Source organism: Syngnathus floridae, chromosome 4, assembly GCF_059516105.1.
Source record: "Syngnathus floridae isolate MCC-2025c chromosome 4, RoL_Sflo_1.0, whole genome shotgun sequence".
NCBI classification, from domain to species: domain Eukaryota; kingdom Metazoa; phylum Chordata; class Actinopteri; order Syngnathiformes; family Syngnathidae; genus Syngnathus; species Syngnathus floridae.
This window is the reverse complement of record NC_142416.1, coordinates 2,535,682-2,562,999: the sequence shown is the minus strand read 5'-3', so window position 1 is coordinate 2,562,999 and position 27,318 is coordinate 2,535,682. Positions and strand designations below refer to the sequence as shown.

Here is a 27,318-nt window from a genome sequence, read left to right as displayed (position 1 = left end):
AAGACTCACCCACTCAAAACAAAAGAGGAGACTAAAGGTCTAAAAACCTATTTGGTTGAACAAGTCGAGTGATCAGCTCTCCTTTGTTCCAAAATCCGAATTCTGTTTAAAAAATAGGAAAGGTTCCGGCCGTGAGGAGCGTAGCCTAAAAAGTAAAATTGGCGACTTCCCCTTTCTGCCCGGAGCGGCTGTCTCCTCTGCCCTTCCTCGAAGCTTAAAATTTGACCAAGTCCAATTTGAAGACTCTGGAAATTCATCTTAGTAGATTTTGGTTCAATCTCAAAAAGAATGAAAAATCCATCTTTGTTCTTTTACTCTGGGCAGCGTCACGGCTAACGCCCTGACTAGGAAGAAGCGCCGCTCTGCATTCGGGCATCATATTTATAGGCTTCTGGCATTACCTCATTGGAATAAGGAGATAAAAAGTCAGAATCCCTGCACCTCTGGTTGTCTTGGCAACCCTGCTTCAAACAGCAACCACTGCGCCCGACAGGCACCGGCCACCGGATGCAGGTGTTTCCTGTTTTGCTCGTTCTTTCCCTACTAGCCCTTAATGTCTCCTCTCAACTTAAGATTTTCAGGTATGGATGGAACACCAATGTTAAATATAGGTTGGACAAAACATTGCAATATTAATCACATATATCTTGTCCAACAAAGATCAATCTCAACCCATAATAGTACTTAACATAATAATGGGTTCCTCCAACTTAAACAGAATTATTGATATTGCTCAAGCTGTTACATCTTAAAATTATGGCATAGCAAACTCATATTCCAAAATTGTGCGTTGCTACGTGTTTGAACAGGTCGTGTCCTCCCAATTGCTAACCATTTAATTTATTAGATTTGTTAATTTCCATCAGGTCACCCCATGTAAAGCTTTAACACCATCTCCTGGTGAAATTTTGGAACTACTACATGTTTTGGGATAGCCAATGTGCCTGGGCCAAATTCAATACCTAATTTTACACCATCTTGTACCACCATGCCACTTGACAATATCCATGTTTTACTACCTAGTAAAGGCCAAAACCTATTATGCAATGACATTTACATGTCGTTTATATTAGTTCACACAAACACTACATCCATCTGCTCCTGGTTCGGCCCCCCGGTCAAAATTTAGAACCCAATTCGGCTTTTTCTCTCGAGTATATTGTTATAATCATTTGTTTCAGATGTACTGTAAATATTTTCTGTATAAAAATTAAATTTGGTGATCAAAAACTCTTTTTTCAAACTTGAGTCTTGAAAAAAAAGGGGGTCGTCTTACAATCAGAGTCGTCTTATATTCGGGCCAATACAGTACTATTGTGTGTGCACGTGTGTGCGCACAAATGCGTTTTGCTTGTGGCCTCGCATTTAAGTGTGGGTGTGAACATGCACGTGTAGGCATAACAGACTCCTGGCCTGAAAAAATCTCCCAGTTTGGCCCTGACCAGGAGCCATTGTGTTGCAAGTCCTTGATAATGGACCACGTCATGGAGGTGGTTGTTTGCACTGTAAATTTCATCCGATCCAGACGTCAGTTTGACAAATTTCTCAGTGACAGCAACATTACCCACAGCCTGTCATACCACACTGAAGTGAGATGGTTAAGCAGAGGCGTTGTGCTCAGGCACTTCTTTGATCTACGAGAGGAAATCGGACAGTTCATGAAGAAAAAAGAAAACGGGTGTTGGAATTACAATCTCAGGACTGGCTACAGCACCTTGCATTTTTGGTGGATATTACTGAACACTTGAACAATGTGAATATGTTTCAAGGCCGCAAAATAGTTGTCACGCAATTTTCTGACAACATACATTCGTTTTAGTTGAAGCTGACTTTGTGGGAGACACAACTGGCAATTGGCGACCCTGCTCATTTCCCCTGTCTGAGAAATGTGTTTGTGACCAGACCTGATGCGGACATGAAACAGTACAAAGACAAGATTGCAGGATTAATGTGGGAGTTTGAGAAATGTTTTCAAGTATTTGGTTAGCTTAAGACAGAATTTTCAGTTTTTCGCTCACCTTTCTCAGTTAAACCTTCTGATCGAAATCCAGCTAGAAATAATTGCTTTGAAATGTGATGCAGATTTGAATGGCAAATTTGCCTTCGTAGGTCTGGACAAATTTTATCAGTATCTACTACCAAATTAACAGCCCTCGCTGCTATTTTGTGCAAGTTTGGGACAACCTACCTTTGTGAACAAATTTTATCAGTAATGAATATCAATAAAACAAAAATGTGTTCAAGGCTTACAAACACGCACTTAAATGACATTCTGAAAGTGTAACCTAGTCAGGACATGGCACTTGGTATTGATGCAATTGTAGGCCAAAAGATGTCAAGTATCAGGAACAAAAACAAGTTCAGACTAACGCCTTTAAAATGCTGCCTTAGATCCCATTTGCTTTGAAAAAATACAGCTCTGTGAAGATGAATCCTTACTGTGGTGATTAAAAAAATGTGCAATTCAATGTTAGTCAGTAACTTTACTTCAAAAACGTATGGTGGAATTCTACTGTTCATGCGACTCCATGAATGTTCAGTATGTATTGTATGTGTATGTGTGGTTCAAGTATGAAGTTTACCACATTTACAGGACATGTGAATACTTTCTTCTTTACACATTTAATAGCACTCTCCTTAGTTTGTAAGGTGTAGGCAGGTATTAAATCTAAATTTTATATGCACATGTGTATATGATTTAAAAATTTGTTTCTTTATAAATCTCGTTTAATCTTAAAGTGCATTGCTGTTAATGTTTTATTTTGTTAATGTAATGCTTTTAATCTTTTGTAAAAGGAATGTTCATTAAATTTCAACGTTTTCCTAATGTTCTTGTGCTTCTTTACACCCAAAGAAAAAGGAAAGAGGTGATATTTTGGTTATTTATAGCAGAGTATGGTATAATTTTAATGGTCCGGCCAACTTGACATCTACCGAGGCCGTACGTGGCCCACAATGTGAAATGAGTTCGACACCCCTGACCTAGAAGCTAAGACCCGATAATAGTCAATGGTCTTTTAAGAGCAGAAAGAGAAAAAAAACAAGCAGTACACTAAGAAACCTTGGAGTTTAATTCACGTGATAACAGACCGTGGAGGGAGACCTTGAAAAACATTCAAAACAAATGAATAAAAAATTAACAGAGGGATGTTGATGTTTGAGCATATACTGATAAACAGCACACTACAAAGCCACAGTGGCATTCAGCGGCAGGTGTTGAATACTGGAATAACAAAGTAATCAAGATGTCTGCAAATCTGAAGCCCTTCAAAAAACAGAGTTCATTGATACAACAATACAAGTGTCAACATGAAACGTCATTAAGATGAAATGTACTGTGAGTTATAGTTACTGTAATCTGTTTGTATTATGTCTACACTCACTGGCAGGCGCCGTGCTATTGATAGAAGAACACATATGGGAGATAGAGTCACAGCCCTGTGAGCACACTAAAAGCTGGTCTGTGAGCACAGAATAGACACTAGCCCAGCTTAAAAATCAACAATGGATCTCCTAGGCTGGACCTTCAACGCAATCGATCAGACTATCTCCATATAACACACAGGAACTGGCGAGCTGCCATGCTCCCATGGTACCTCCCTAGCGGGCTACACAATGGACAGGTGTATGTGTGTAATGGCGTGTCTTGGCGTCAGAAGATGTGGCTTTCATCTTTCTTGGATGGCTCTCTTTTAACCTCACACTGCTACAAGTGTTCCGAAAGCTGAAAAAAATAGGGTCTGGCTTCCTTGGTGACGAAGGACTTCCAGCCTTGATGAAATAGCTAAAGGCTGACAATAGAGACCAAAGAAATGAAAATCATGCTTCTTTAAGAGATGTCTGGATTTAAACAGAAAACAACAATAAGAACAAGAAACAACAAGAAAACAACAACAACATGAGGCCAGCATGGAAGATAATGGGCCGGGATCAATCAGGGGTGGAACCGTTTTGTGTTGACTAGTGCCCGGTGTGCTCGCAGACTGCGGCTCCATATCTACCCAAAAAGAAAAGGCCAAAATGACAACCGCAAATCCTTCAAGAACAATCAAGACTCGAAAAGACACTGAAAAACTCAAAACTCCCTAAATCACATCACAAGTTCAGCAAAATGTTGCTTTTTTTTCCTTAGATTTATTCTTGCTTGATTATGAGTATGTTAGGTATTACTCTGGATATGTCTGAATTGTATTTGATTAAACACTGCCTGTAGGTAGTTGCTATGATGAAGAAACAAGCACAGCTATCCTTGGCCGCCCCTAATGAGGTGTTGTGTCACACTGGACAATCCACTAAAATATTTTTGGCTATGCCCTGAGGATGATATGAATACCATCTCCCTCGTTAAAGCAAATCTGACCTGTTGTCCTAATACTGAAAAAGTAAAATTTTTATCTAAAACATTTTGATTTTCCTTTACTCCATTGTAATTTTTAACAGCCAGTGTTTTTCTTCAATGTCTCTGCAGATTACGATCTACTTAACAAAACACCTCCTACTCCAACCATGTATAAATACAGACCTTCTTGCAGTCCTGGAAAGAACCACGTTCCACTTACCAATGCTTATGCAAGCCAGGTAATGGACACATACACTCCTGTTGGAATTTGCACCCCCCTGTTACTCTGCTTGGGAAGTAGGGAAACCTATTCATATTTGCCGCAAGAGCTGAAAACGCCCCCAAGAAGACACACAAAAAGTCGGTCGAGGGCTAGGGCTCATCATTTTACAATGGGAGGGAGGGGACTTATTCTAACGGGTTGACATTCTAACAGGGCTCTGTTAGAATCCATACCCGCCTCTATCTTTGCTCAGTAGGTGGGTAACCTGTTCATATTTGCCACACTAGCTGAAAACACTCCCAGAAAGAAACAGAAGGTCAGTTGATGCATAGGGCTTACCGTTTTGAGATAGCAGGGGTGGACTAATTCTAAAAAGGGTCCTGGTAGAATTTGTACCCCCTGTTATTTTGCTTGGGAAGGGAGAAACCTGTTCATAGCTGACACAGACATACACAGAAAAGGTCAGTTGATGTCCAGGGCTCATCGTTTTAAAATGGGAAGGGGGGGACTTATTGTAACGGGGCTGCTGTTAAGAATCTGTACCCCCCACCCCACTTATATCTTAGACTTAGATTAAACTAAGTAAGACGAATTGTTCATATGTCATTGTATATTCAACTCAACTTCAATTCAATTTAGTTCATTAGACTTATATTTTCCCTGAAGTCCATGTATGGTACCACCTCCGCCACCTATCCGAAAAGGGGGTTCTTTTATCGGCCACACTCAGCTAAAGAGTCGTAAGACTTCTCGCGAGGAGTGTAAATTTTGGTGCCAGTTGATAGCTGTTTTGGGATATTTTAAGTGAGCCTGATTTCCCATGGAGAAAGTGATTGGTTCCTTCCGTGTTGTAGTCAGGCTAATGTGTCAAATCAAGGACACTCCGCCCAAAGAGTGGCTGTCAGTAAGTCCACCGCCACTGTTCCGAAATGCCATTAAATCTCTTCAGATTTTTTTTCAAGGGGAATTGCAGTACTGATATCATTTTTAATACAGTTCTATCACAATTACCGATGTTGACTTGCTTTACCGTCCCTTTAAGTTATAATAAGACAAGCACCAGAAAGACACAGGAAACCAAGAACACAACCAGAGCCAGATTTTCTTCTTGTGAAAGAATGGAAAATGAAGCTCTCAGTGTTCCAAGGTCTTTCAAAGTTCCACTTCCCCTGTGCTGCCTTTTATTGGATTCAACCTTGTAAGAGGCGGTTACAAGTCTCACAATACCCGAAATGGAGATGTTCGTGTGTGCATGTCTTGACTATGTGTGTGTTTGGGGGTGCGCGCGTGTGGCAATACTGATGGGCAACAATGTTATCTTGCTTTTAGAAGTTACACAAAGTGGGTCTTGGGACTCAGGATGAATTGATATTGCACTGGGTATTATTATTATTCATTTTATGTGATGCACTTTTAACTGGTTGCACTGTATAGTGTACTGTGTGTTCTGGTGCACAACACATTCATTACACTCATATCTTCAATATAGTACTGTTATCCTCTCTTTTATTCATTCTTTCATATACCCGCTCTGGGGTATGGATACTGCTGGAAACTGGGAATTTTCCCCTTGGGAAAGTATTTGTCTATCTATCTTTTATGATAACATTTGCACAATAATTCCAACAGCATTCTCCTCTCCTCCCTATATGAAAAAAAATAATAGGGTCCTGAGATTGCAACTCTGAGAGGTCAGGTCCAGCCAGTCCAGGTAGTCCGCTTATTATCAGTTTGGACACTGACCACCTCCTTTGCCTCCATTGTAAGGTCCCCAGCAAGTAATTGAAGGTGGGATAATGCATCTTCATTTACAATTTCAGAACCCGGATACTTCTTGAGGGTTAGGTCAAACAAGGCTAGTTCAGAGGCCCATCTATGTTGTGCGGCACCGAGTTTTGTGGTTCCGAAATGGTTTAACAGATTCTTAGCTGTCAATACTGTACATATATTACCAAGTAAATACTCAAAAATTTCCAATAACTGCCCATTTAAGTGCAACCAGCTCCAACTTCATGGAGTTGTAGTTAGCCATATTGGTTTCAAACTCCTACTTAAAAAAGCAATGGGTCTCAATTTAAACCCGTGCTCTTGTAATATAGCTTGCGTCTATTTCCAAAACAAATTGCCTCTGGAAATCTGCATAGGCAAGGATAGTGGTTGTTATCAGAGTTTATTTAAGCCTTAGAAAAGGGCTTCATGGAGTTTTCCCTTACTTCCTGAGGGAAAACGTTTTGCTCCCAAACGATTCAAAGGGCAAGCCATATTAGAAAACCCAGTGATAAACCGTTGATAGTTGGAAGGAAAGCCCCAAAATGATCTAAGAGCTACCATCTTATCCGGTTCTTTACAATCCTGTACGACTGCCACCTTATCTAGATCCGTAAAAACTCCGTCTGCCAAAACGTGAACCAAGTACTTTACACATCTCTGAAAAGTTACATTTGGAGAGCTTTATCTTTAATCCCTAGGTTCCCAGGCAGTATAGAATCACCTCCAATCTGTCCAAATAGTGCTGCAGCAAGCAAGACATAACAAATTATTGAGATACATATAGAGTGATAGCAACAGTCCCCCAACAGATGTTCCATGAACCGCTCAAATGTGCCTCGCGCATGACATAACCCAAAAGTCAAACAGTAGAAATGTATACGAAAAAAGACCAAAAGGTACCTCTTTGCTCTGTCTTTTTCTGCCATTTCTACTTGGCTGTAGCCATTGGCCATGCGTATAATGTTGGTGGGTGTTTTGGGGTTGATTGAGTGGGTGGATAAGTGGAGTAGGTGGGATAATGCGTGGGGATGGATGGATGGATGGATGGATGGATGGATGGATGGATGGATGGATGGATGGATGGATGGATGGATGGATGGATGGATGGATGGACGAACGTCCATGCTTTTTAAATGAACAACCAAATGTCATTACATTATATAAAACTGACATACAAGTGTCTTCTTCTTCACCATCCTGTTCTTTCTCTTCTTTTGTCTTTCAGTTAAGTCGAGGAAAGAGGGATGTTATTAGTAGGGATTCCTCCTCCTCAACCTCATCCCTCATTCAATCCATCCATCAACCTGGTTTTTGCTCACAACGTAGCTTGGACCAGATGGACACTTCTGACAGAGGGGGGGGAGTACCTGGAGGGGAGAGAAAAGAGAGTGGAGAAAGCCGAATCTCTGACTATTCTCAACGCTCCTACCCCTTATTTTCTGACTCTGTCGTCCTGTCAGGAGTTGCTTCACAATCCTCTGGTTCCATGCAAACCTCAGCATGTAGTGCCCAGGTCTCTGAAACAACCACTACCTCAAGCAGCTTCAAAAGCTTAGCTAATCAGAGTCCTCCACCTCCCCACCTAGCTCATAACGGAAATCTGTCATGGGACAGCTTAATGGCTGCAAAAGATGGTTTTGACAAAGGGGCGCCATCAGGATTGAACGTTTCTGAGGTTTCATCCAGAAGACCCTGCCCTCCAACGGAAGGTGGCTACATCTCCTCCTTTCATTCTTCAAAACTGAGAGATGCTGAAATGCATGGCCAGTCTTCCAAGCATCATAACCCCCTACTGCATCGGTCAGCCACTTCCACATGCTCCTCTCCTCCAGAGAGAGAGCATCTGTTGGTGGCACCACAGCGAAGCAATCGCCCATTGCCTTTCTGCCAATCTTTTGTGCCACCTCCTTCCACTGCTCAACATCCACCACACCATCACCACCAACATCGTTCCCATCATCATCATCACAATCATCATCATTCTCACCATCACCACCACCATTCATCAAGCGCCCACCCTTCTCGTTTCATTGCTCCTCACCTACCCCAACATTCCTACCCAGACCGAGCATACTCCAGTGATATCCCATCATCTTCTAAAAAACACCCTTCCCACTCCCCACACCACCCACCTCTTGGAAAATCACTGTCCTACTCAAGTGCTGCTGCTGCTGAAATGCAGTACAAGCTAATTCGAAAGGCCTCCTCAGCAGCTGGAGCAAATGGAGAAGTCATAGCCGGAGGAATGGTGGGAGGAATACAATTACCAAAGTAAGTAGAAAGATTATATAATATCACCACTTCTAAAATCCAAACACTCTTTCTTCTCTACCCAACAGATTTTCTGAGAGTTGCTTTCTTTCAAAAGTATATTTGCTTGTGTGAGGTTTGGCGAAATGTTATCTGTAAAAACAGTGACAGGTTTAAAACAGTAACCAATCCTTTGACAGTTATTTTACACCAGTGACTCTTCCATTATCAATGGCATATGTCCATAAATTTATCATATTGTGTAACTTTTACCCTGGTGTCATGGAGGTCATAAGTGGTGTAAAACCTTGACACTGTCTTTATGCTCAGCGTCTGGGGTTCTGTCTGGGTTTCCACGCCCTGCAGCCGTGATTCAAAGCAGTGAGCGGAAGTACGTCATTATGCCACACATTATATTGTGTCGATTGTAGCTGATGTGCCTACCTACAAATGTTCCACTGGGTCCTAATCCGCTTCCCATTACACTACCCTCTGTTTTGAATGGTCACCAGGCCTAAACACCAACGTGGGTGTTTGCTTCTTGACCACCCACAGGACAACATTAACTGGTTTACTGATCTCAGGAGACGATACATATTTATATGCTGTCCAGCGACTGTTCTTTGGGACCATCTTTGAGTCACACACAGATCAGTGGCGGCAGTCTCACTCGCGTTTATGCCTGGACTGTTCTGGTGGTTATGATTGACTGTGGGCAGTGAAATACTTATCTGTTCATGGCCACGTGCATTAACAGTCAATGCTTGGGGTTCAGGGGTAAGAGGGGAGGGAGCCCTGACTCGCGGCCTTGTTTCAAGAATGATGATCGCTTTGATGTCACTTTGGTCAGATGATTCTGGGCGCATTAGTTGAGGGTCAGCATTCTCGTAATTCGCGCGCTGAGCTTTCAGATACAGTTTTACGCTAAAGCCACCCACAAACCTTCTCCTGGAATCCTTCCATTAAAATGAGTGGCCCAAGGAAAACAAAGGCGGACACTGAGTGCCAGGTGTTTAAAAAAGAGTGGACAATTTGGCTCGACCGACGCGTGTGAGCAGACGTTCAGCCACGTGAACATCAACAAAGCCCCATCAACAAATCAAGGTTAACGGACACCTCAGCTCTATCCTAAGAATTGCCACAACAAATTTTACTGCACACTATGATGGACTAGCAAAAAAAGGGAGACCAACAACACTGTTCCCACTGAAAATGAAGGGGAGTATCTCTAGTTTGTTGTAATAAAAAATGTATTTTGAAAATAATTTGTACAAATAGCAGGGATTGAAACTAGCGACCATTCTTTTTTTCAAACGATGCTGGATGGCTCAAGGACATTGATGCACCACCTGTTATCAACTAATCTTAACTTTTAAAGGTTTTAAGGCCGACTTTAAGGAAGTGTTTCCCATTTCCTCACCTCTGTTATCAGGTGTTTGTGAGTTAAAGCTCTGCTCTGATTTTCAGAAAACCGTCACCGTGTTGCCGTTTTGATTCCTTTATTACTTTGTTTAGATGTATTCTTTCACTGATTCTTCAAGATGATGTATTCTATCAGAATGTTTGCCGTTTTATGTGATTTTGCATCATAAGATAAACATCTTTCATAAATCTGACCTGCAGCCGCTGAAGTGATGGAAACTTATTCATAATAACAGTGTTCTATTTAATGAGAATCACTGATAGCAGTTTTTGGGTGAAATATTCTTTTAATGCTTTTAATAAATCCATTTGTTTTTAAAAAGCTTTTTTTTTTAAATATCCATGCTCTACTACCTACTAAAGGCCAAAACTTTTTATGCAATGACCTTTACATGTCATTTATATTACTTCAGCTCAGTGGCCTAGTGGTAGAGTGTCTGCCCTGAGACTGGAAGGTTGTGGGTTCAAACCCTGGGCGGGTCATACCAAAGACTATAAAAATGGGACCCATTACCTCCCTGCTTGCCACTCAGCATTAAGGGTTGGAATTGGGGGGTTAGATCACCAAATGATTCCCGGGTGCGGCATCGCTGCTGCCCACTGCTCCCCTTGGGGATGGGTTAAATGCAGAGACAAATTTCACCGCACCCTGTTGTGTGTGTGACAATCATTGGGACTTTAACTTTAACTTTAACATGTCATTTATATTACTTCACACAAACACTTCATCCATCTGCTCCTGGTTCGGCCCTTCAGTCAAAATTTAGAGCCCAATTCGGCCCACAAGTCAAAACGTTTGCCCACCCCTGAGCTAGGGTCTGCTTGGGCTTGGTTTCCCTCTTGAACAGGTGCGTTCGGTAATACTTTTAGCTCTGCTCTGCTCCTATGTTTGCCTGAACCAGCTGCATCTCTTGGGTGGATTTGGCGTACTCTGCCTTCTGGTTCAAGATTTTTAATTGCCATACACTGTGGGATCCCAGGCATCCTGTATTTTATGGCGACCCAATGGGTGGCTCCTTTTAAAGACCAGTGTACGAGGTGGAGTGTCCGTCATCGCATAGTGTCTGTTCTGCTGTTCTGCTGCTTGCTGTAACTTGTCCTTAGCCTGGACATACACAGAGTTGTGATGTTCTTCCGCCCAATTTTGTGTCATATGACTGCAACTATAGTTTTTCGATCAGAATCATGAAAATATTTTCAGATGTGTCTCTGCTAGTGAGAGGGTAGAAAATAACCTCAGAGTTTGCCCCACTATCTAAGTTATCAAACAACAGTTGCTCAGAAATGGACATACCTCTGCCATCCAGACACCAATGGATCTCTTCAACCCACTGTTCTACTGTCAACAAATTGATTGCAATTTTGCCAGTAAATTTTGAACATGTGTTATTTTGATACACAGTGGTCCCTTGCCACTTTGCGCTTCATCTATTGTGGATTCGCGATTTTGCGGGTTTGTAAGTAATGGGAGAATGGCATTTAAATACACGCTGATAGCGCAGGACATGCCTATGAGCAATGTGCATCACTGCAGATAAGCGCAGGAAGCGCGGCAGCCAGCCGCGTACAAAGGAAAAAGCACTGGTGTGCCGAAGGAGTCGGAACAGCGGCAATGAGCGCTGATAGCGCTGGGCATGCCTCTGTGCAATGTGCTTCACTGACAGCAAGCGCGGGATGCACGGCTAGTTGCCGCGCACATAGGAAAAAAGCACTGCCGTCCAGGAGTCAGCGGCAATTAGCCCTGATCGCGTGGAGCACGCCTCTGAGCAATATGCGTTCAAGCGCAGGAGGCGGTAGCCAGCCACGCGTGAGGGAAGAAGCACCAATCAGTGCATAAGGAGACAATGACAATATCACGCGTTAGTTCGTATCACACGAACCAGATTGACTAACACTTTTGATGGAGAAGTGCTCCTCCTCTGCTTGAAGCAAAGTGAAGTCACTCCCTCCGCAAATATACTGCATTGGCCCGAATATAAGACGACCCTGATTATAAGACGACCCTCTCTTTTTCAAGACTCAACTTTGAAAAAAGACAAATTACACCAAATTAAATGTTTATACAGAAAATGATTACATCCGAAACAAATGATTATAACAATATATTCCAGAGAAAAAGCATGTTATTTTGCCTCATTCAAATCATGCAAAAACTGTCTATCACATCTTAATAGCTGAACATTTAAATATGTAAACTAAAGTGCAATCACATTTGTAAATGAATGGATTCTGGTTTTTGAAATGTAAATAAACCAATTTACTGTGATAAAACAACAAAATTGCAATAACTGCCCTCCAAATATGTTGAATATCCGAAGACAGTAAGCTCAACTACTTTCACTCATCAAGACTCTGAAGCCCAGGTTGAAGGTTGACTCCAGGTTAAATAACAAAGGAAAGGGTGAAACTGGGAGAATACAAACCACATTGTATAATCAGTCATATGAACTAAATTAATTAAATCAATATGAAATCTCAATCATGCCATTAACATTCACAATATGAAATATGTATCATGTCACTGTAACAAACGCACTGTTATCTTATGGATCAGTGAATCATTATTTATATATTTAGTACAAATGAACACATTGACTACGGCCACAATAGGGCGACAGGAGACTGGCTAACCAACATGACGTTAGCTTTTCTAACAGATCGTCTAACATCACAGCAAACTATAATTTCAGAACTCAAAGGATGTATTTCGATACATAATAACTTAAAACAAAGGTACACACCAACGATGCTTTGTATAACACAAAATGTAGGCAGTAGGTTTGCTGAACTGCAGGAGAGAATAGAACAAACAGCGTTCGCTTTCAACATCGTGCCGAACATGTGCTTACTGCCTCGCTTACTTCCTGATTCTAGTCATGTGACCTACCCTTAGTAACAATGATCACAGACTACAAAACAAAGACATTAACCACCAAAAGGAAGCCTAACTGTAACTGTAGTCTTGAAACAAATCTGAATAAGGAACAACATTGCAATGAAATAATGCACTATTGTTGGGGAGCCTGAGGACTGTATAGGGCAGGGGTGGCCAACCAAAGGGCCACATGTTTTACTGTGTTACCGCAAGGAGCCACATCATACACATGAACTATCCCCCGCTAACCAGTCAGAGATTAAGAGCCACATGTTTTGTTGTTACCGCAAAGACCCACATCATACACATGAGCACACATGAACTACCCCCCCCCCCCCCCCTCCCCCGGCTGCTCGGTTTTAAATAGGCCACGTTTAGCTGTGCATTTTTTCCCTGCCATTTTGAGAGCGAAATTGCCACTCATTGTTTCCTCGAATGGGTTTGCCCCTCCTCCTTTGCGGGATTTCACCTCATGCGCGTTTTACGAAAATACCATATTGAACTCAAGCGAAGCGAATACGCAGCATTTGACGAAAATACCATACTGAACTCAAGCGAAGCGAACACGCACACAAAAAAAAAAAAAAAACACAAATGTTGATATAAACGTAAGGGAGCTGCATGAAACCAGGAAGTGGCCGCATGCGGCTCGTGAGCCGCGGGTTGGCCACCCCTGGTATAGGGGGTTGGCTCGGATGGTTATGCTCTTTTCGCCCCCGGTGTCGGTCAGAACACAGGAGGGAAGACGTGGTTCAGTTTTGATTGCTTTACTGAATTATTGGCAAAAAAGTAACAGGCACTGTGGCTCATAGGGGCATACAGGCAAACAAACAAAAGGGTATAGGCACGTTTGGTCGTAAGGATGTGAGAGCAGGTGTGTGTCGTGTACATGGGTGAGTCTTTGGGTGTGTGAATGTGATTCTTGTGTGTGTGATTATTGTATGAAGTGTGTGAAGGGTGTGTGGGGTGTGTGTGTCTGTCTGCGTGCGTGCGTGCGTGCGTGTGTGGTTCTGCAACAGACAGAAATACAGCACGTAAATCAACGCTCAACTTCTGACGTCACACAACACTTGTAGACGGCACACATACATAACTAACTGCGCGTAATGGTTCCGCTATACTAAATAACCATAAATCAAATACTCTCTGCAACACACCAAACATAAGTCATCGAGACAACAAAATACATTTGCTGGCAACTGTTAGTCGCCGTGCCGCTGCATAACAGCTGTAGTCATGCGTGTACAATCCGAGGCAAACTTAAAGGAGCGCGCCGGAGCTGTCAATCAAACGGCGCACACACGAAGCAAACCGCGATCGGACAAACGGCACAACAGTGGACAGTAGTAACAATAAAATGTATGTACTCACTTTGTGACGCACACGATCACAGCAACATACTCAGTCGCTACCAGCAACCTTTCACTTTCCGCTGTGCACAAGCTGGGTATAATGTCTAGACCCCGAATGTAAGACGACCCCCACTTTTTCTGTGTTCTTTCAATGCAAAAAACATCGTCTTATATTCGGGCCAATACAGTACTCTTTAAACATGCATGAGACAAGCGGCACATCGTGACATTTCACATTAGGTCTGTATTGGCAGATTATTCACACAAGACAGGCTGGTCGTGTTTATTAGACTCGCCACTGTTAAAAGTTATGGCACAACCACCAGTGTACACTGGCCGGAAGATTCCTGCCTGTCGTAACAGAAATTTAACGGAGGTTGTGAGGTGTACTGCTGTTTCGGCCAATGGAAAAATGGCATAATTGCATAATTACAAAAGTTACAGTGCCCAGTGTTTCCTTATTACTTTGTTGCGACATTTACTGACTTATCAGACCCAAGTAATGATTTATCTTCTCCAAAGCAGCGCCAAACATAGCCTCTTTCGATTGAAGAGTGTGACTGTTGTCCTTTATATTGAGTGTCATGTTTTTCTCCCTCTCTGGGTCTTCTTTTGAGTGACAGCAGGGTCTATATAAACATTCTTAGGTGGAATTGAATACTTTTTAATACCTTTTTAATACCGTCACAATATTTTTTAAGACTAACACGAATTCGAGGCGCAACTATGACAACCTTTCAAACTTCTGTAAGGATCGGACAGTACAGCCATGTGCAGAGCGAACAGACTTTATTGTGAAAGGGAAGGGGATCGATAGAGTCTTGGAGCGGTGGACGGGCGAGGCTGTATTCGCTGGTGGCTGGATGACAGGACGCTTCTGGAGCGGGCGACAGCTGCTGCAAAAGTGGGACAGGACTGACAAGACAAGGACCGAATCACCAGGAAACGGGGAGTCAAGCTTTCTAAGATCGATGCGGACAAGGGCATGACAAGACAAGCTGACAACTGGAGTTGCGCTGGTCGCACTAATATAGCCCTCTTGATGAGCTAGCACCAGGTGCCGGTGATCAGGGTGATAGTGGGGCATGGCTGAGCGGCCGGCGTCGCCCACTCGTGACAACTTCAGTGTTAGGGGTTACTAATAAATAAAAAATATAATAAATACATATTATTGTCATTTCCTCACATGACTTCTGAGAAGTTAAATGCAATGAAAGGCCAAAACGTTTTTTCATTTTTTTGTAGAAAGAGCCCACACAACTTTTGCAAACATTCTATCTTATTGAGGATCCAACCTTAGCCTACAACTATGGCATTACATTTCCCTTAAGTACAACATAAGTTATAGATGTTTTTTTTTATCGAATGAATTTGCCAATATTATAGCTACTATTACAGATAATCAACAGTAAGCTAAATGGTTCAAATCCATGAAAATACTTATTATTTACTGATGGTTCTCTCTTGAGAAAGTGTTGAGTTTTGTCATGTAGGTTCATATAAAGCCTTGTGTGACCCTCCGGTGTGTAGTCAGGGATCCGCACCTGTTTGTCAAGAACAAGGCAGGGCGACCAACTGCAGCACGGATCTTTATTGAAAGAGGGGAAAGGGGAAGTGGAAGGTTGAACTGCCTGCTTGGCTGGTGTAGCTGGGCAGCGGAACAGGAAACGACGGATGACCGGGACAGAGTCGCAGTGGAGTGCTGACCTCAGAGCGACAAGCTGGCTGGTGGCGGGAACCAACCTGGCGGAGCGAGCAGCAGAGCAAGCACGCAGGGTGGAAGATTGCAGCGCGTAGTCGTGGTCGCAGGCTAGCAGGTGGTCGGGGCAGGCAGTGATCAGAGCGTCGTCAAGGCAAGTGGTCAAGTTGGATGATAGAGTTTTGCCCACTCTACCTTTGATGCAAGAAACACATGTGAGACAGTTTGGCCATTTAAGTCTAAGTTTAAGTCTAAGTTTCGTCTCTTGCTAGGAAATATTTATTGCGAGAAAGCAGGGTGGGGGTGGGAGTGAACAGGTTTCGGGGGTCGGGGGGTTAAAGTAAAACACTTCTTTTCTTACACCTATGTATGTTCAAAGAGGGACTAATGTTTTAGCTAATGCAGCGCTAGCAAGCTGTCCTGAAAGACATACTCATGTTCTGATGAGTTTGAACTAATGGTTAAAACTACCATCAGCGAGTGTCTGACGAGGTCAAAGGTAATTATTTGATTGATTTATTGTATTCGCAGAAATGTAAGTCAAGTCAAGTTTATTTACATAGCCCTAAATCACAGAAAAGTCTCAAAGGGCTTCACGTGCAAAAATTGAAAATTATTTTCAACGTCCCCTGATCTTAACTCGCAGAAGGGCAAGGAAAAATTCAAAAACCACTACTGGGGAAAAATGAGAAACCTTGAGAAGAGACCACAGATTTCCAGGATGACCAGATTGCAGTAGATGCAGAGAGGGCACAGGACACATAATATAAAACAATCCAAAGAAAAAGTGGATGTCTATATTCAAAGTGAAGAGCTGCAGCAAGGTACCCTCAATTGTCCTGGCAGTGTCTTTGAGGGTGAGAATCCGCTTCAGATCCCTCATCCTGATTGGTCGACAAGAAATCCAGACATCCATTTTCAGTCACCCAGCCGGGGTGGGGGATGCAGAACAGAGACCACAAACTCCAGCCGGATTGGCCAACACAGGTTAATTTAATGGCCATTGCATAAAAATGAACCCTAACCCTTTAATGGTGTCTTAAATGTCTCTACTGAGGTAGCAGTTCTGATATTTATCTGTAGGGCATTCCAAAGCTTTGGAGCCCGAATAGAAAATGCTCTAGACCAGGGGTCACCAACACGGTGCCCGTGGGCACCAGGTAACCCGTGAGGACCGCATGAGTCGCCCACAAGACTGTTCTAAGATTAGCTGAAATAGCGGCACTTGTCAGTGAGCTGCATCTATTTCTTTTACAGTCAAACCTCGGTTTTCGAACGTTCCGGTTCTCGAACAAATCGGAATTCGAACAAAAAATTCAAGATTTTTTTGCTTTGGCTGTCGAACAAAATTCGGACGTTGAACCTTGCGAGATGAGCTGGGAGGACCCGAGAAAACCCGACTGCGCGGCCTGGATGCCGACTGACTTCGTTGTTATTGTATTTTTGTTACTTTGAGGATTGTATTAACCCCTAATCATGCCTCCAAAGAAAGCAAGTTGAAGCAGTAAAGCCACCCTAAAACACAAAGACGCTCCTAAAGAAATGCGACAGTGAGCGGCTGGCGCGCTGCGGTTGCGCGATCGGACCAAATTAAGCTCCCTGCGCACTGAGGTCCACTTAAATTTTGGAAAGTACATCAGGACTTTAAAATATATTTTCTAAATTTCAGCGACGACTCTGTCACAGTAATGCGACCAGCGCGGTGCAGTTGCTATGGTTGCGCATTCGGCAGTGCGCTGCAGTTGCGCAATCGGACAAATTTGCGCAAATGAAAAAATGCTTAATTTTTTTTTTCCCCATTATTTGGAATGGGAAAAATAGATTCGGAATTCGACCAATGCACTTCTCGAACCGCCTTCTGGAACGGATTGTGGTCGAAAACCAAGGTTTGACTGTATTTTTGCTATTCTTGTTAAAGTCACACTTACATGTGAACTGGAAATGACAATAACACATCGTGAAAGCCAAATTGAGAAAATTGGCTATTTCAGAAGTGTGTGTCAAACTGGTAGACCTTTGCCTTAATCAGTACCCAGGAAGTAGCTCTCGGTCTAAGAAAAGTTTGTGACCCCTGCTCGAGACCCTGCTGACTTCTTTTTGGCCCTTGGGGTCACAAAAGACTAGTGTTTTGCGAGCAAAGGTTACGGGACGGAATGTAAGGTACAACTAGGTCGATGAAATACGAAGGCGCTAAGCCAGGGGTGTCCAAACTTTTTGCCACATTTGGTTAGATGAAAATGTATAGGGGCCGACCATTCGCACCGACATTCCTCGAACCACTACCATTGTAAATGAACTTGTAAATATGTAACTATATCCTTTGCTGTCGGCAGATAGATTGATATTGCAAATGAGAATCTGCTCTCAATTGCACTACCAGAAAAGTTAGATTAAAATATTAATAATAAATGAAATACAAATGAACAATTTTATGAAAGTTGAATGATTTTTTTATTAGATGTATTAAGTTTGTTTTATTATTTATAGTTATTGTTGCATTAATAAGAAGGCTGATATTAGTGTTTGTGACTGCAGTAAACAGGCCAGGTTACATCATGTCAGATTCCTAATCCAAATTAAATCATTCTCCATTTGATCTTTTTTATTTCACCTTAATACGCAACAAATTATTTCATAATCACAAAATAAAATCCATAGTATTTTTGTTGTTTGCGATCACTGTGAGTGGGCGGTGCGGACGCGTAGTAATGTGTAGAGCAGGGGTGCTCAATACGTCGATCGCGATCGAGCAGTCGATCGCCAAGCTACTACTGGTCGATCGCATGATGTTTAAAAAAACTAATAAAAAAAGGCTGTGTGCGAGAATCCAGCCCATCGCTTGATTGACATACTGTCGGGAGGCAATCACAGTGAACCGCACATGCGCATTAGACAATGACTACAACCCCTCACCGCAGCATGTTTAACGGCCACGCACACACAAACCGCCAAGTTTATAAGCTTCAACGCACGCACTCGTTTTTTTCTTTTAAACAAAAGAAAGTTTATGACCATCAAAAATGAGTGGGGTTGCTGGACCAAGTAAGAAGCCAAAAACGTATCACTTTTATACGGAATGGGAGTTGGACTTTTTTCTCACAATGTCATTTTCTAAGTGCGTTACAAAAATACACGCACTATATTATTTATTTATTTATTTATTTATTTATTTATTTATTTATTTATTTATTTATTTATTTATTTATTTATTTATTGATTGTAGTGGGTAGATCTTTGTGACTTGGTCATTTTAAAAGTAGCTCGTAAGCTGAAAAAGTTTGAGCACCCCTGGTGTAGAGTAATGTATCCCAACGAATAAGCCGCGCCGCTGCACACTGGTGTGCCGTGAAAGATGTGCAGCTGTACCGCAAAAATTGTTTAATAATAACTACGGAGCGCATTGTAAACAAGATCACCAAACCACTAGTCAGTTAGCGCAAAGCCTGGTCAGCCACTTGCTAATCGCACAAATCTTGAGATTTTATGTTGTGTCGGTGTGATTGTGCTGCATCGTCACACATTCAGTTTATGTGTGAGCTTTTGATAGCGGTGATGCGCTGACGGCCGTGGTGCGTTTATGGACTGACGGAAATCCCACCATTTATAGTGGATATTTTTAGAGCTAATCTGCAACAGTAAAGACAGCCATGTTCATTCTTTTGGCTTTTCATGACAGTCGCTTTTAATAGTTTATTCCTTACACTGTTTATAACTGTCACTTTTAGTAGAAAAAGAAATACAATTGAAAAAAATATATATATTTTTAATTATTCAACTTACTCTCTCTACATATAGTACTTTATTTACATATATAGCACGTTCACAACATCTTTCATCATAATATAGCTCATTTTAATATCGAACCTGGTGTAACACTTTTGTAACATGATTTTTGGCGGTGGTGTGCCTCGAGATTTTTTTTAATGAAAAGATGTGCCGTAAATGAAAAAAAAAAGGTTGGGAAACACTGGTGTAGAGTTAGTACGAAGTAGACAGCTCTCGTCAGTAGTCCATTTTTTTTTTTTTTCCCTGCATTTCCTCGTGCAGCATCACTAATTTTAGCGTCGCCTTAGTGTGTGGACATTTGAATGAGGAAGTGTCTGTGTCACTGATTATCTTGCAAACGGACACATGTGTGCGTGTGAACTGGGAAGGGACGGAGGAGAAACGCTCGCAACCGATCATGAGCGCTGGCTCATGTTCACGTTTCCGTTAGGACGAGTTTCATTTCTGTGGCTCGCTCTGGGGCGCGCAAATCCCCGCGACAGTGCCAGCGGGCCACTTATTATTGATTTTATGACACAATACTTCGGGCCAGTTTGTATTTAGGAATTTTTAGGCCGGAATTTTGTTATCACTGCGCAAAGCCATGCAGTGTTTTATAGGTTAATAAAAGAACCTTGAAGTCGCATCTTAAATGGACCGGGAGCCAATGTATGTTGGCTAAGGGTGTTTTCACACCTGGACCCTTTTAAAAGAACCAAAGTCAGGCCTCTTTAAGGGTGTTTTCACACCTGGAGCCTTTTAAAAGAAGCAAAATCAGGCCTCTTTAAGTGGACCAAAAAGTGGACCAAGAGGAAACAAACTCAGTTCTTTTTGTGTTCACATTGTGAGTGTATGTCAAAGAGTACCGAGTTCTCTTTCTGGTTCAGTTCAGCCTTGATGGGGCCTCAGTCCTCTTTCTGTTCTCACTAGGTCCTCTAGAGCTCTCACACTCCCACTGCACTGCATTCTGGGTAGTTTTTGATATCCCCTGACTCCCTACTTCTTCGCATTTTATCTCGAGTAGCTAAATACTTTATTTTTCCATCCATCCATCCATTTTCCGAACCGCTTAGTCCCCACGGGGGTCGCGGGCGTGCTGGAGCCTATCCCAGCCGTCATCGGGCAGTAGGCGGGGGACACCCTGAACTGGTTGCCAGCCAATCGCAGGGCACACAGAGACAGACAACCAATCGCACTCACACTCACACCTAGGGACAATTTGGAGTCTTCAATCGGCCTACCAAGCATGTTTTTGGAATGTGGGAGGAAACCGGAGTGCCTGGAGAAAACCCACGCGGGCCCGGGGAGAACATGCAAACTCCACACAGGGAGGGCCGGAGGTGGAATCGAACCCGTACCTTCCTAACTGTGAGGCGGACGTGCTAACCAGTGCGCCACCGAGCCGCCTACTTTATTTTTTTCACTTTTATTCTGCATTGTATAGAAGTTCTATCAAAACCGGCTGCTTTCATTCTCTCAGAAAATTCTTGAAATACTTTCGCATTACGGTGGGTCGTAGATAGTTGTGATTTAATGCTGTCGTCGTTCCAAATTTCCAAAAGACATTCCGTTTCGTCTTCTCCCCAAACTATGCCGCGTCCAGGTGCCGTGGCAGAACTTTGAACGGCACATGCTTCTCTACGTTTACTATTAGAACCACGGTCACGACCACGACTTGCTGCTGCCATACTTTGGATTCTCTGTTCTCTACAGTTTTGTTTTAGCGCCTGCAGTCACGTGACCAATCTACGGCAAGCCAAGGAGGTTACGATACAGTGCAAAAAGGCCAAGTGAACCCAGTGCGCTTTGTGTTCACAATGCACAGATTAGGTGAACCGTACCATTGACTTTTTAGCGAACCGGTGGTCTCAGTACGGTTCGTTTTAAAGGGGTCTGAGTACGGTTGGCGTTTTCACATATGCACAAAAAATGCTGAGTCATCGATCTGAGTTCGTTTAGAGGGCTGAAAGGGACCAAGTGTGAAAACACCCTTAAAGAGGCCTGACTTTGGTTCTTTTAAAAGGGTCCAGGTGTGAAAACACCCTTAATACTGGGCTTAGGAAGACCAGAGAACAATACATTACAGTAGTCAAGGTGCGATGTAATAAACGCATGTATAATAATTTCTGCATCACGAGTTGAAGAATCGGACGAATTTTAGCAATATTACAAAGGAGAAAAAACACAGTTCTAGTTATAGTCTTAATGTGTTTTTGAAATGAGAGCGTTTGGTCAAATATAACCCCAAGATTGGTCACAGTATCACTTTGGATGATACTAGATGGTATGACACTGCAAGGTCGGTCAGTGGATAACTATCTATGCTTGATTTGACATGAACGTAATGCCAAACTGCGCGCATTCTTATTTTATAGTAGGTGCGCTTCTTGTCCCTTTTGCCTTCTTTCTGAATCCTCCGTGATCACGTGAATTACAAACAAAAGCTCAGAATGTATATATGTGAACTATGTTGTCTTATTGCTATTACCCCAGTTTTTTCATCTTCAGAAATTTAAAAGACAGAGCTTTTTTGCGACATTCTTTGCTGGAATCCTCTACCCATAATGTCTACACGAAGATCTAACTTTCATTATTTTCATTAGAAAGTTCTTAACAAATGCTATCTGCACCTCGATATGGCGGATGACTTTTTGCTACACTTGTCTCCTTGAACTATAGCACCTATTCAACAGGTAAGTCCACGCATGATACTTCAATTTTTTTTTTTTTTTCCACATCTAACCTTTTGGACTTCAATGACTAACGCTAACCGGGCTTTTTTGTTATTGTTCTTGTTGTTGCTATTCCATTGACATCGAACACCATGATACTCACCATACAGTAATTACTTCTTTATTGCATATTACCATGTGTTTATGCCACTTGCACTCTGTTAGAGTGGTGCTCACTCTAACTTATTTTTGCAAGAACCACACGAGAGACAGTATGCCTTTTTAAGCACTTGCAAGTGGAGAGTCATTCGTCGCTGTGCATACAGCGATGATCGAATGAGGTCTGACTCAGGCCTCTTGCAAGAGCATTTTTATTGAGAGAAACAGGGTGGGGATGAGAGTGGGGGTGAGAGTGGTGGTGAGAGTGGATAGGGTGGGGTTGAAGCCCTTGGCCTCTGGTCAAAGCATAGCAGGGGTCTTTTACGACGTGTAAACAGAACAACTTTGATTGCTTCCTCTGCAGCTGGTCAGTCAGTTCAAAAGATCTTAGCACTTTGTTCTACTACTTCTGTTAAGACAGGACAAGCTAGGTTAATTATTACAGGTTACCTTCCAACATAATCATAGGATCAAACTAATCTAGCAACCCTAACACACTCTTAGATGTGACACTCATTAACGACGTAAACAGGACATTGTTGTTACGCAACATCATGCTCGGCAGAAGCCATTTTGTTGTATAACTGCCGGAGTTTGTATGCCAATATGGTAGAAGTAATTATATTATTGGAGACAATCCTGAACTGACCCACCAACTCAGGAGGTCATGAATAAAATAAATCCATCCATCCATCCATCTTCTTCCGCTTATCCGGGGTCGGGTCGCGGGGGCAGCAGCTTTAGGAGGGACTCCCAGACTTCCCTCTCCCCAGCCACTTCATCCAGCTCATCCCGGGGGATCCCAAGGCGTTCCCAGGCCAGCTGAGAGACATAGTCTCTCCAGCGCGTCCTGGGTCGTCCCCGGGGTCTCCTACCGGTGGGACATGCCCGGAACACCTCCCCAGGGAGGCGTCCAGGAGGCATCCTGATAAGATGCCCGAGCCACCTCATCTGGCTCCTCTCAACGTGGAGGAGTATCGACTCTACTCCGAGTCTCTCCCGGATGACCGAGCTTCTCACCCTATCTCTAAGGGAGAGCCCGGACATCCTGCGGAGAAAACTCATTTCGACCCCTTGTATCCGAGATCTCGTTCTTTCGGTCACGACCCATAGCTCGTGACCATAGGTGAGGGTAGGAGCGTAAATCGACCGGTAAATTGAGAGCTTTGCCTTTTGGCTCAGCTCTCTCTTCACCACAACGGACCGGTACAGGGTCCGCATTACTGCCGACGCTGCACCGATCCGCCTGTCGATCTCACGCTCCATCCTCCCCTCACTCGTGAACAAGACTCCAAGATATTTGAACTCCTCCACTTGGGGCAGGATCTCATCCCCGATCCGGAGAGGGCATTCCACCCTTTTCCGATCGAGGACCATGGACTCGGATTTGGAGGTGCTGACCCTCATCCCGACCGCTTCACACTCGGCTGCGAATCGTTCCAGCGAGAGCTGGAGATCACGGCCTGAAGAAGCCAACAGCACCACGTCATCTGCAAAAAGCAGAGACGCGATGCTGAATAAAATAAAGAATGTGATAATGCCACATGCGCTCTGAGATGTAACACGCTTTAACAACGTAAACAGGACATTGTTGTTACGCAATATCATGCTCGGCATTAGACATTTTGTTGGATAGATGCTGGCGTTTGTATGAAGATATTGTTTTCGGTAAAGTGATAAAGCTGTGCGATACTGCTCAAGAAATACCAAAAGTAACTCAAATTGTATTTTTTTTCCTCCTGAATACTCTTATACTGAATAAAGTATTTTTGAAGATGACATTTTATTGGACTCACAGAACTCCTGTTTGAGTAGCATTTTTTCGTTATCCTCCGCATATGCAGAATTATAGCAGAAACGTTTTAGTTGAACTAATTTATTTAGATGTTCAATTGTCCATCCATCCATCCATCCTCTTCCGCTTGGGTTCGAAGTCCATTATCCTCACTTGCACCACTCGCTAGCTACAGCAGCCGGCACCTTACATAGTAATTACTATTAACACACCCCTTCCACCACACGCGCTGTGTGGTTGATACGAACTGTGGGGGCGGGTGTTAATTAATATAAACCAATCGTCTTTCCCTCCTCACATGCTCCTGGCGTGAGTGGCCTGGCCTGTCTCTCTGATAGGCGAGCCGCCACACCGGCAGACAACAACAAAAAAAAAAAAAAAGGGACGCCGAGAGACTCAGGCCAGCAGGCCAATCCTAGGCCGGCGCTTTGGGAATACTCCCGGTTCTCCCGATGGTCAGTCCGGGCGTGCCAAACCCCAATAATCATGAGCATAATAAACCGCATCCCAGTGTAGTATTTGTGACGTCAAACTATGCGACCCCTCGCTGTACACCGCCTGGTGTCATACACATACCACCACATTCTTATTGTTTCTTAAGATTTAAATGAAGCACCGGCATTCTAAATAATCCGTAATTGTTGTTGTGAGACACTTCAATATTGCCAAATGTAATATCCACCAATTTATTTATTTATTTAATCCTTAATGAGAGACGCTTTACTACGCTACATACTGTATTGGCATTTTTACATCTCTCAGCACTGAAAGGAAGGAGTTTAGTAAAGAAAAAAATATTTTATTATGCATTCACTTAAAATTGGCTGCTCGGTGGCACACTGGTCAGCACGTCCGCCTCACAGTCAGGAGGGTGCTGGTTCGATTCCACTTCCGACCCTCCCTGTGTGGAGTTTGCATGTTCTCCCCATATCTGCATGGGTTTTCTCCGGGCACTCCGGTTTTCTCCCATATCCCAAAAACATGCTTGGTAGGCTATTTGAGCACTCCAAATTGCCCCGAGGTGTGAGAGCGAGTGCAGATGGTTGTTTGTCTCCGTGTGCCCAGCGATCGGCTGGCAACCGGTTCAGGGTGTCCCCCGCCTATTGCCTGATGACTGCTGGGATAGGTTCCAGGACGCCCGTGGTATTTTAGCCTCTGATGAAGTGTTTATTATTATTTCATTTAAATATTAGATTCCAGATTTAATTCCATATGCTAAAATATCCATGACTTTTACAGTTGATTTCTGTGCAGTGTATTTTCCTCTAGCACAAACTTTGAAAAAAAAAATTGAAGTCTGAGCTGTGAAAATGAGGAGGAGGGAGGGGATGTGCCCTGCCTTAGCTGTTTTAAAGCCTGGGAGGTGTATTTTCATTTTTCTTACGCTGTAATGTACCGTATTTTTCGGACTAAAATTCGCTCCGGAATATACGTCGCGTTAGCCATAAAATGCACAATAAAGTGAAAAAAAACATATATAAGTCGCTCCGGAGTATAAGTCGCATTCTGGGGAAAATGTATTCGACAAAATCCAACACCAAGAACAGACATGAACAAGCAACAACAGGCTAAACAATATGCTAACGAAGAGCTGAGAACGGGCCTGATGTAACATTCAGAGCTATTCAAATAACTATACATAAATAACACATTTATCAAACCAACTGTGTCACTCCAATTCATTAAATCCATCGATCGTCCTTTATGTAAACGATGCCGCATGTGCGCCGCGCCGCTGGCATCGGACTCGTCGTGAGTTGCAGTTCTAAATATTCCACAGACCCATATAACGATATATAAAGTATATATCAAATAACTATCATATAAACAACAATATTATCAAACCATCTATCACTCCAAATCATAAAATCCATCGATCAAATTCCTAGTCCTCGCCCTTTATGTAAACAATGCCGCGTATGGCGCCGCATAGTATGCGCCGCGACGCTGACATCGGACTCTTTGTAAGTTGCATTTCTAATTATTCCACAGACCCATATAACGATATATAAAGTATATTTCAAATAACTACCATCTTACAACAATATTATCAAACCATCTGTGTCACTACAAATCATTAAATCCATCGATCAAATTCCTCGTCCTTTATGTCAACAACGCCGCGCACGCGCCACAAAAATCTAGTATATAACTATATTGTAGCTTTAACAAAGTACCAGGAAAGACGTGGGTTTGGTAAACGGCTCTTTATTTAACAAACAACAGTTCAACGAGCCAACAACTACTGAACTGTAACGATAAAAACATATACAAGTTGCTACACGAAATAAAATATATCAAATAACTATAACATAAATAAGGTTTTTAAACCTTGTGTCACTCCAAATCATTAAATCCTCAAACGTGGGGCCCTCCGTCATCTTCGTCATCGCGTGATTGAATCCTTTGTCCTTTTTGTAAACAACCGCCGCGCTGCTGACGTCACTTTCAGTTCAAAAGACAGTAATCACTTGCTACATCGCGGTTCGTTTATCGCGGTTTCACTACATCGCGGATTTTTGAATTTTGAAAATTTGTGAAAAAATTCACATATAAGTCGCTCCTGAGTATTAGTCGCCCCCCCACGCAAACTATGAAAAAAAAACGCGACTTATAGTCCGAAAATTATGGTAGTTTGTCTCACGTCTACAGGTTCATAACATCAACATTATTAACATGGCCACTTTGTAATATTTAATATTAAATAATATTTACTTTTGATTTACAGCCCTGCGTGAAGAATCGCTGCTGTGATGCCAGTTCAGTTTGAAGCTGCTTCACTTTATCAGCGCGGTCACTCCCTGTTAGCTTGTCGTATGTGTTAGCATGTTTAGTCTGATAGTGTCTCTTCTCTTAAAAGTGACGGCCCTCAACGTCAACTTTCCTTGTTTTCTTTGCAGTCGCCATGGGAGAAATGAGCGGAGAGGGGTGGTGCTCCTACCTTTTGGTAATAGGAGGAATTACAGTTTCAAGTTTCATGATTTTTTTTTTTATTCA

General features: G+C 42.7%; 1 protein-coding gene across 20 annotated transcripts in view; it reads left to right on the top strand.

The window, feature by feature from the left end:
• LOC148398573 (palmitoyltransferase ZDHHC5-A-like) overlaps window positions 1–27,318 on the top strand; it is a 247,889-nt gene that overhangs the window by 143,754 nt on the left and 76,817 nt on the right. For 19 of the 20 annotated variants that reach the window (XR_015857906.1, XM_088372917.1, XM_088372915.1 and 16 more), the window contains 2 exons: window positions 4,469–4,578; window positions 7,558–8,603. Coding sequence is in view for 19 of the 20 variants with exons in the window: in XM_088372917.1 (XP_088229043.1) it covers window positions 4,469–4,578; window positions 7,558–8,603 (1,156 nt within the window). In the remaining variant the exon portion in view is untranslated. Of the gene's footprint in view, window positions 1–4,468; window positions 4,579–7,557; window positions 8,608–27,318 lie in introns of those variants that run through there. The other variant, XM_088372921.1, reaches the window with a different exon arrangement.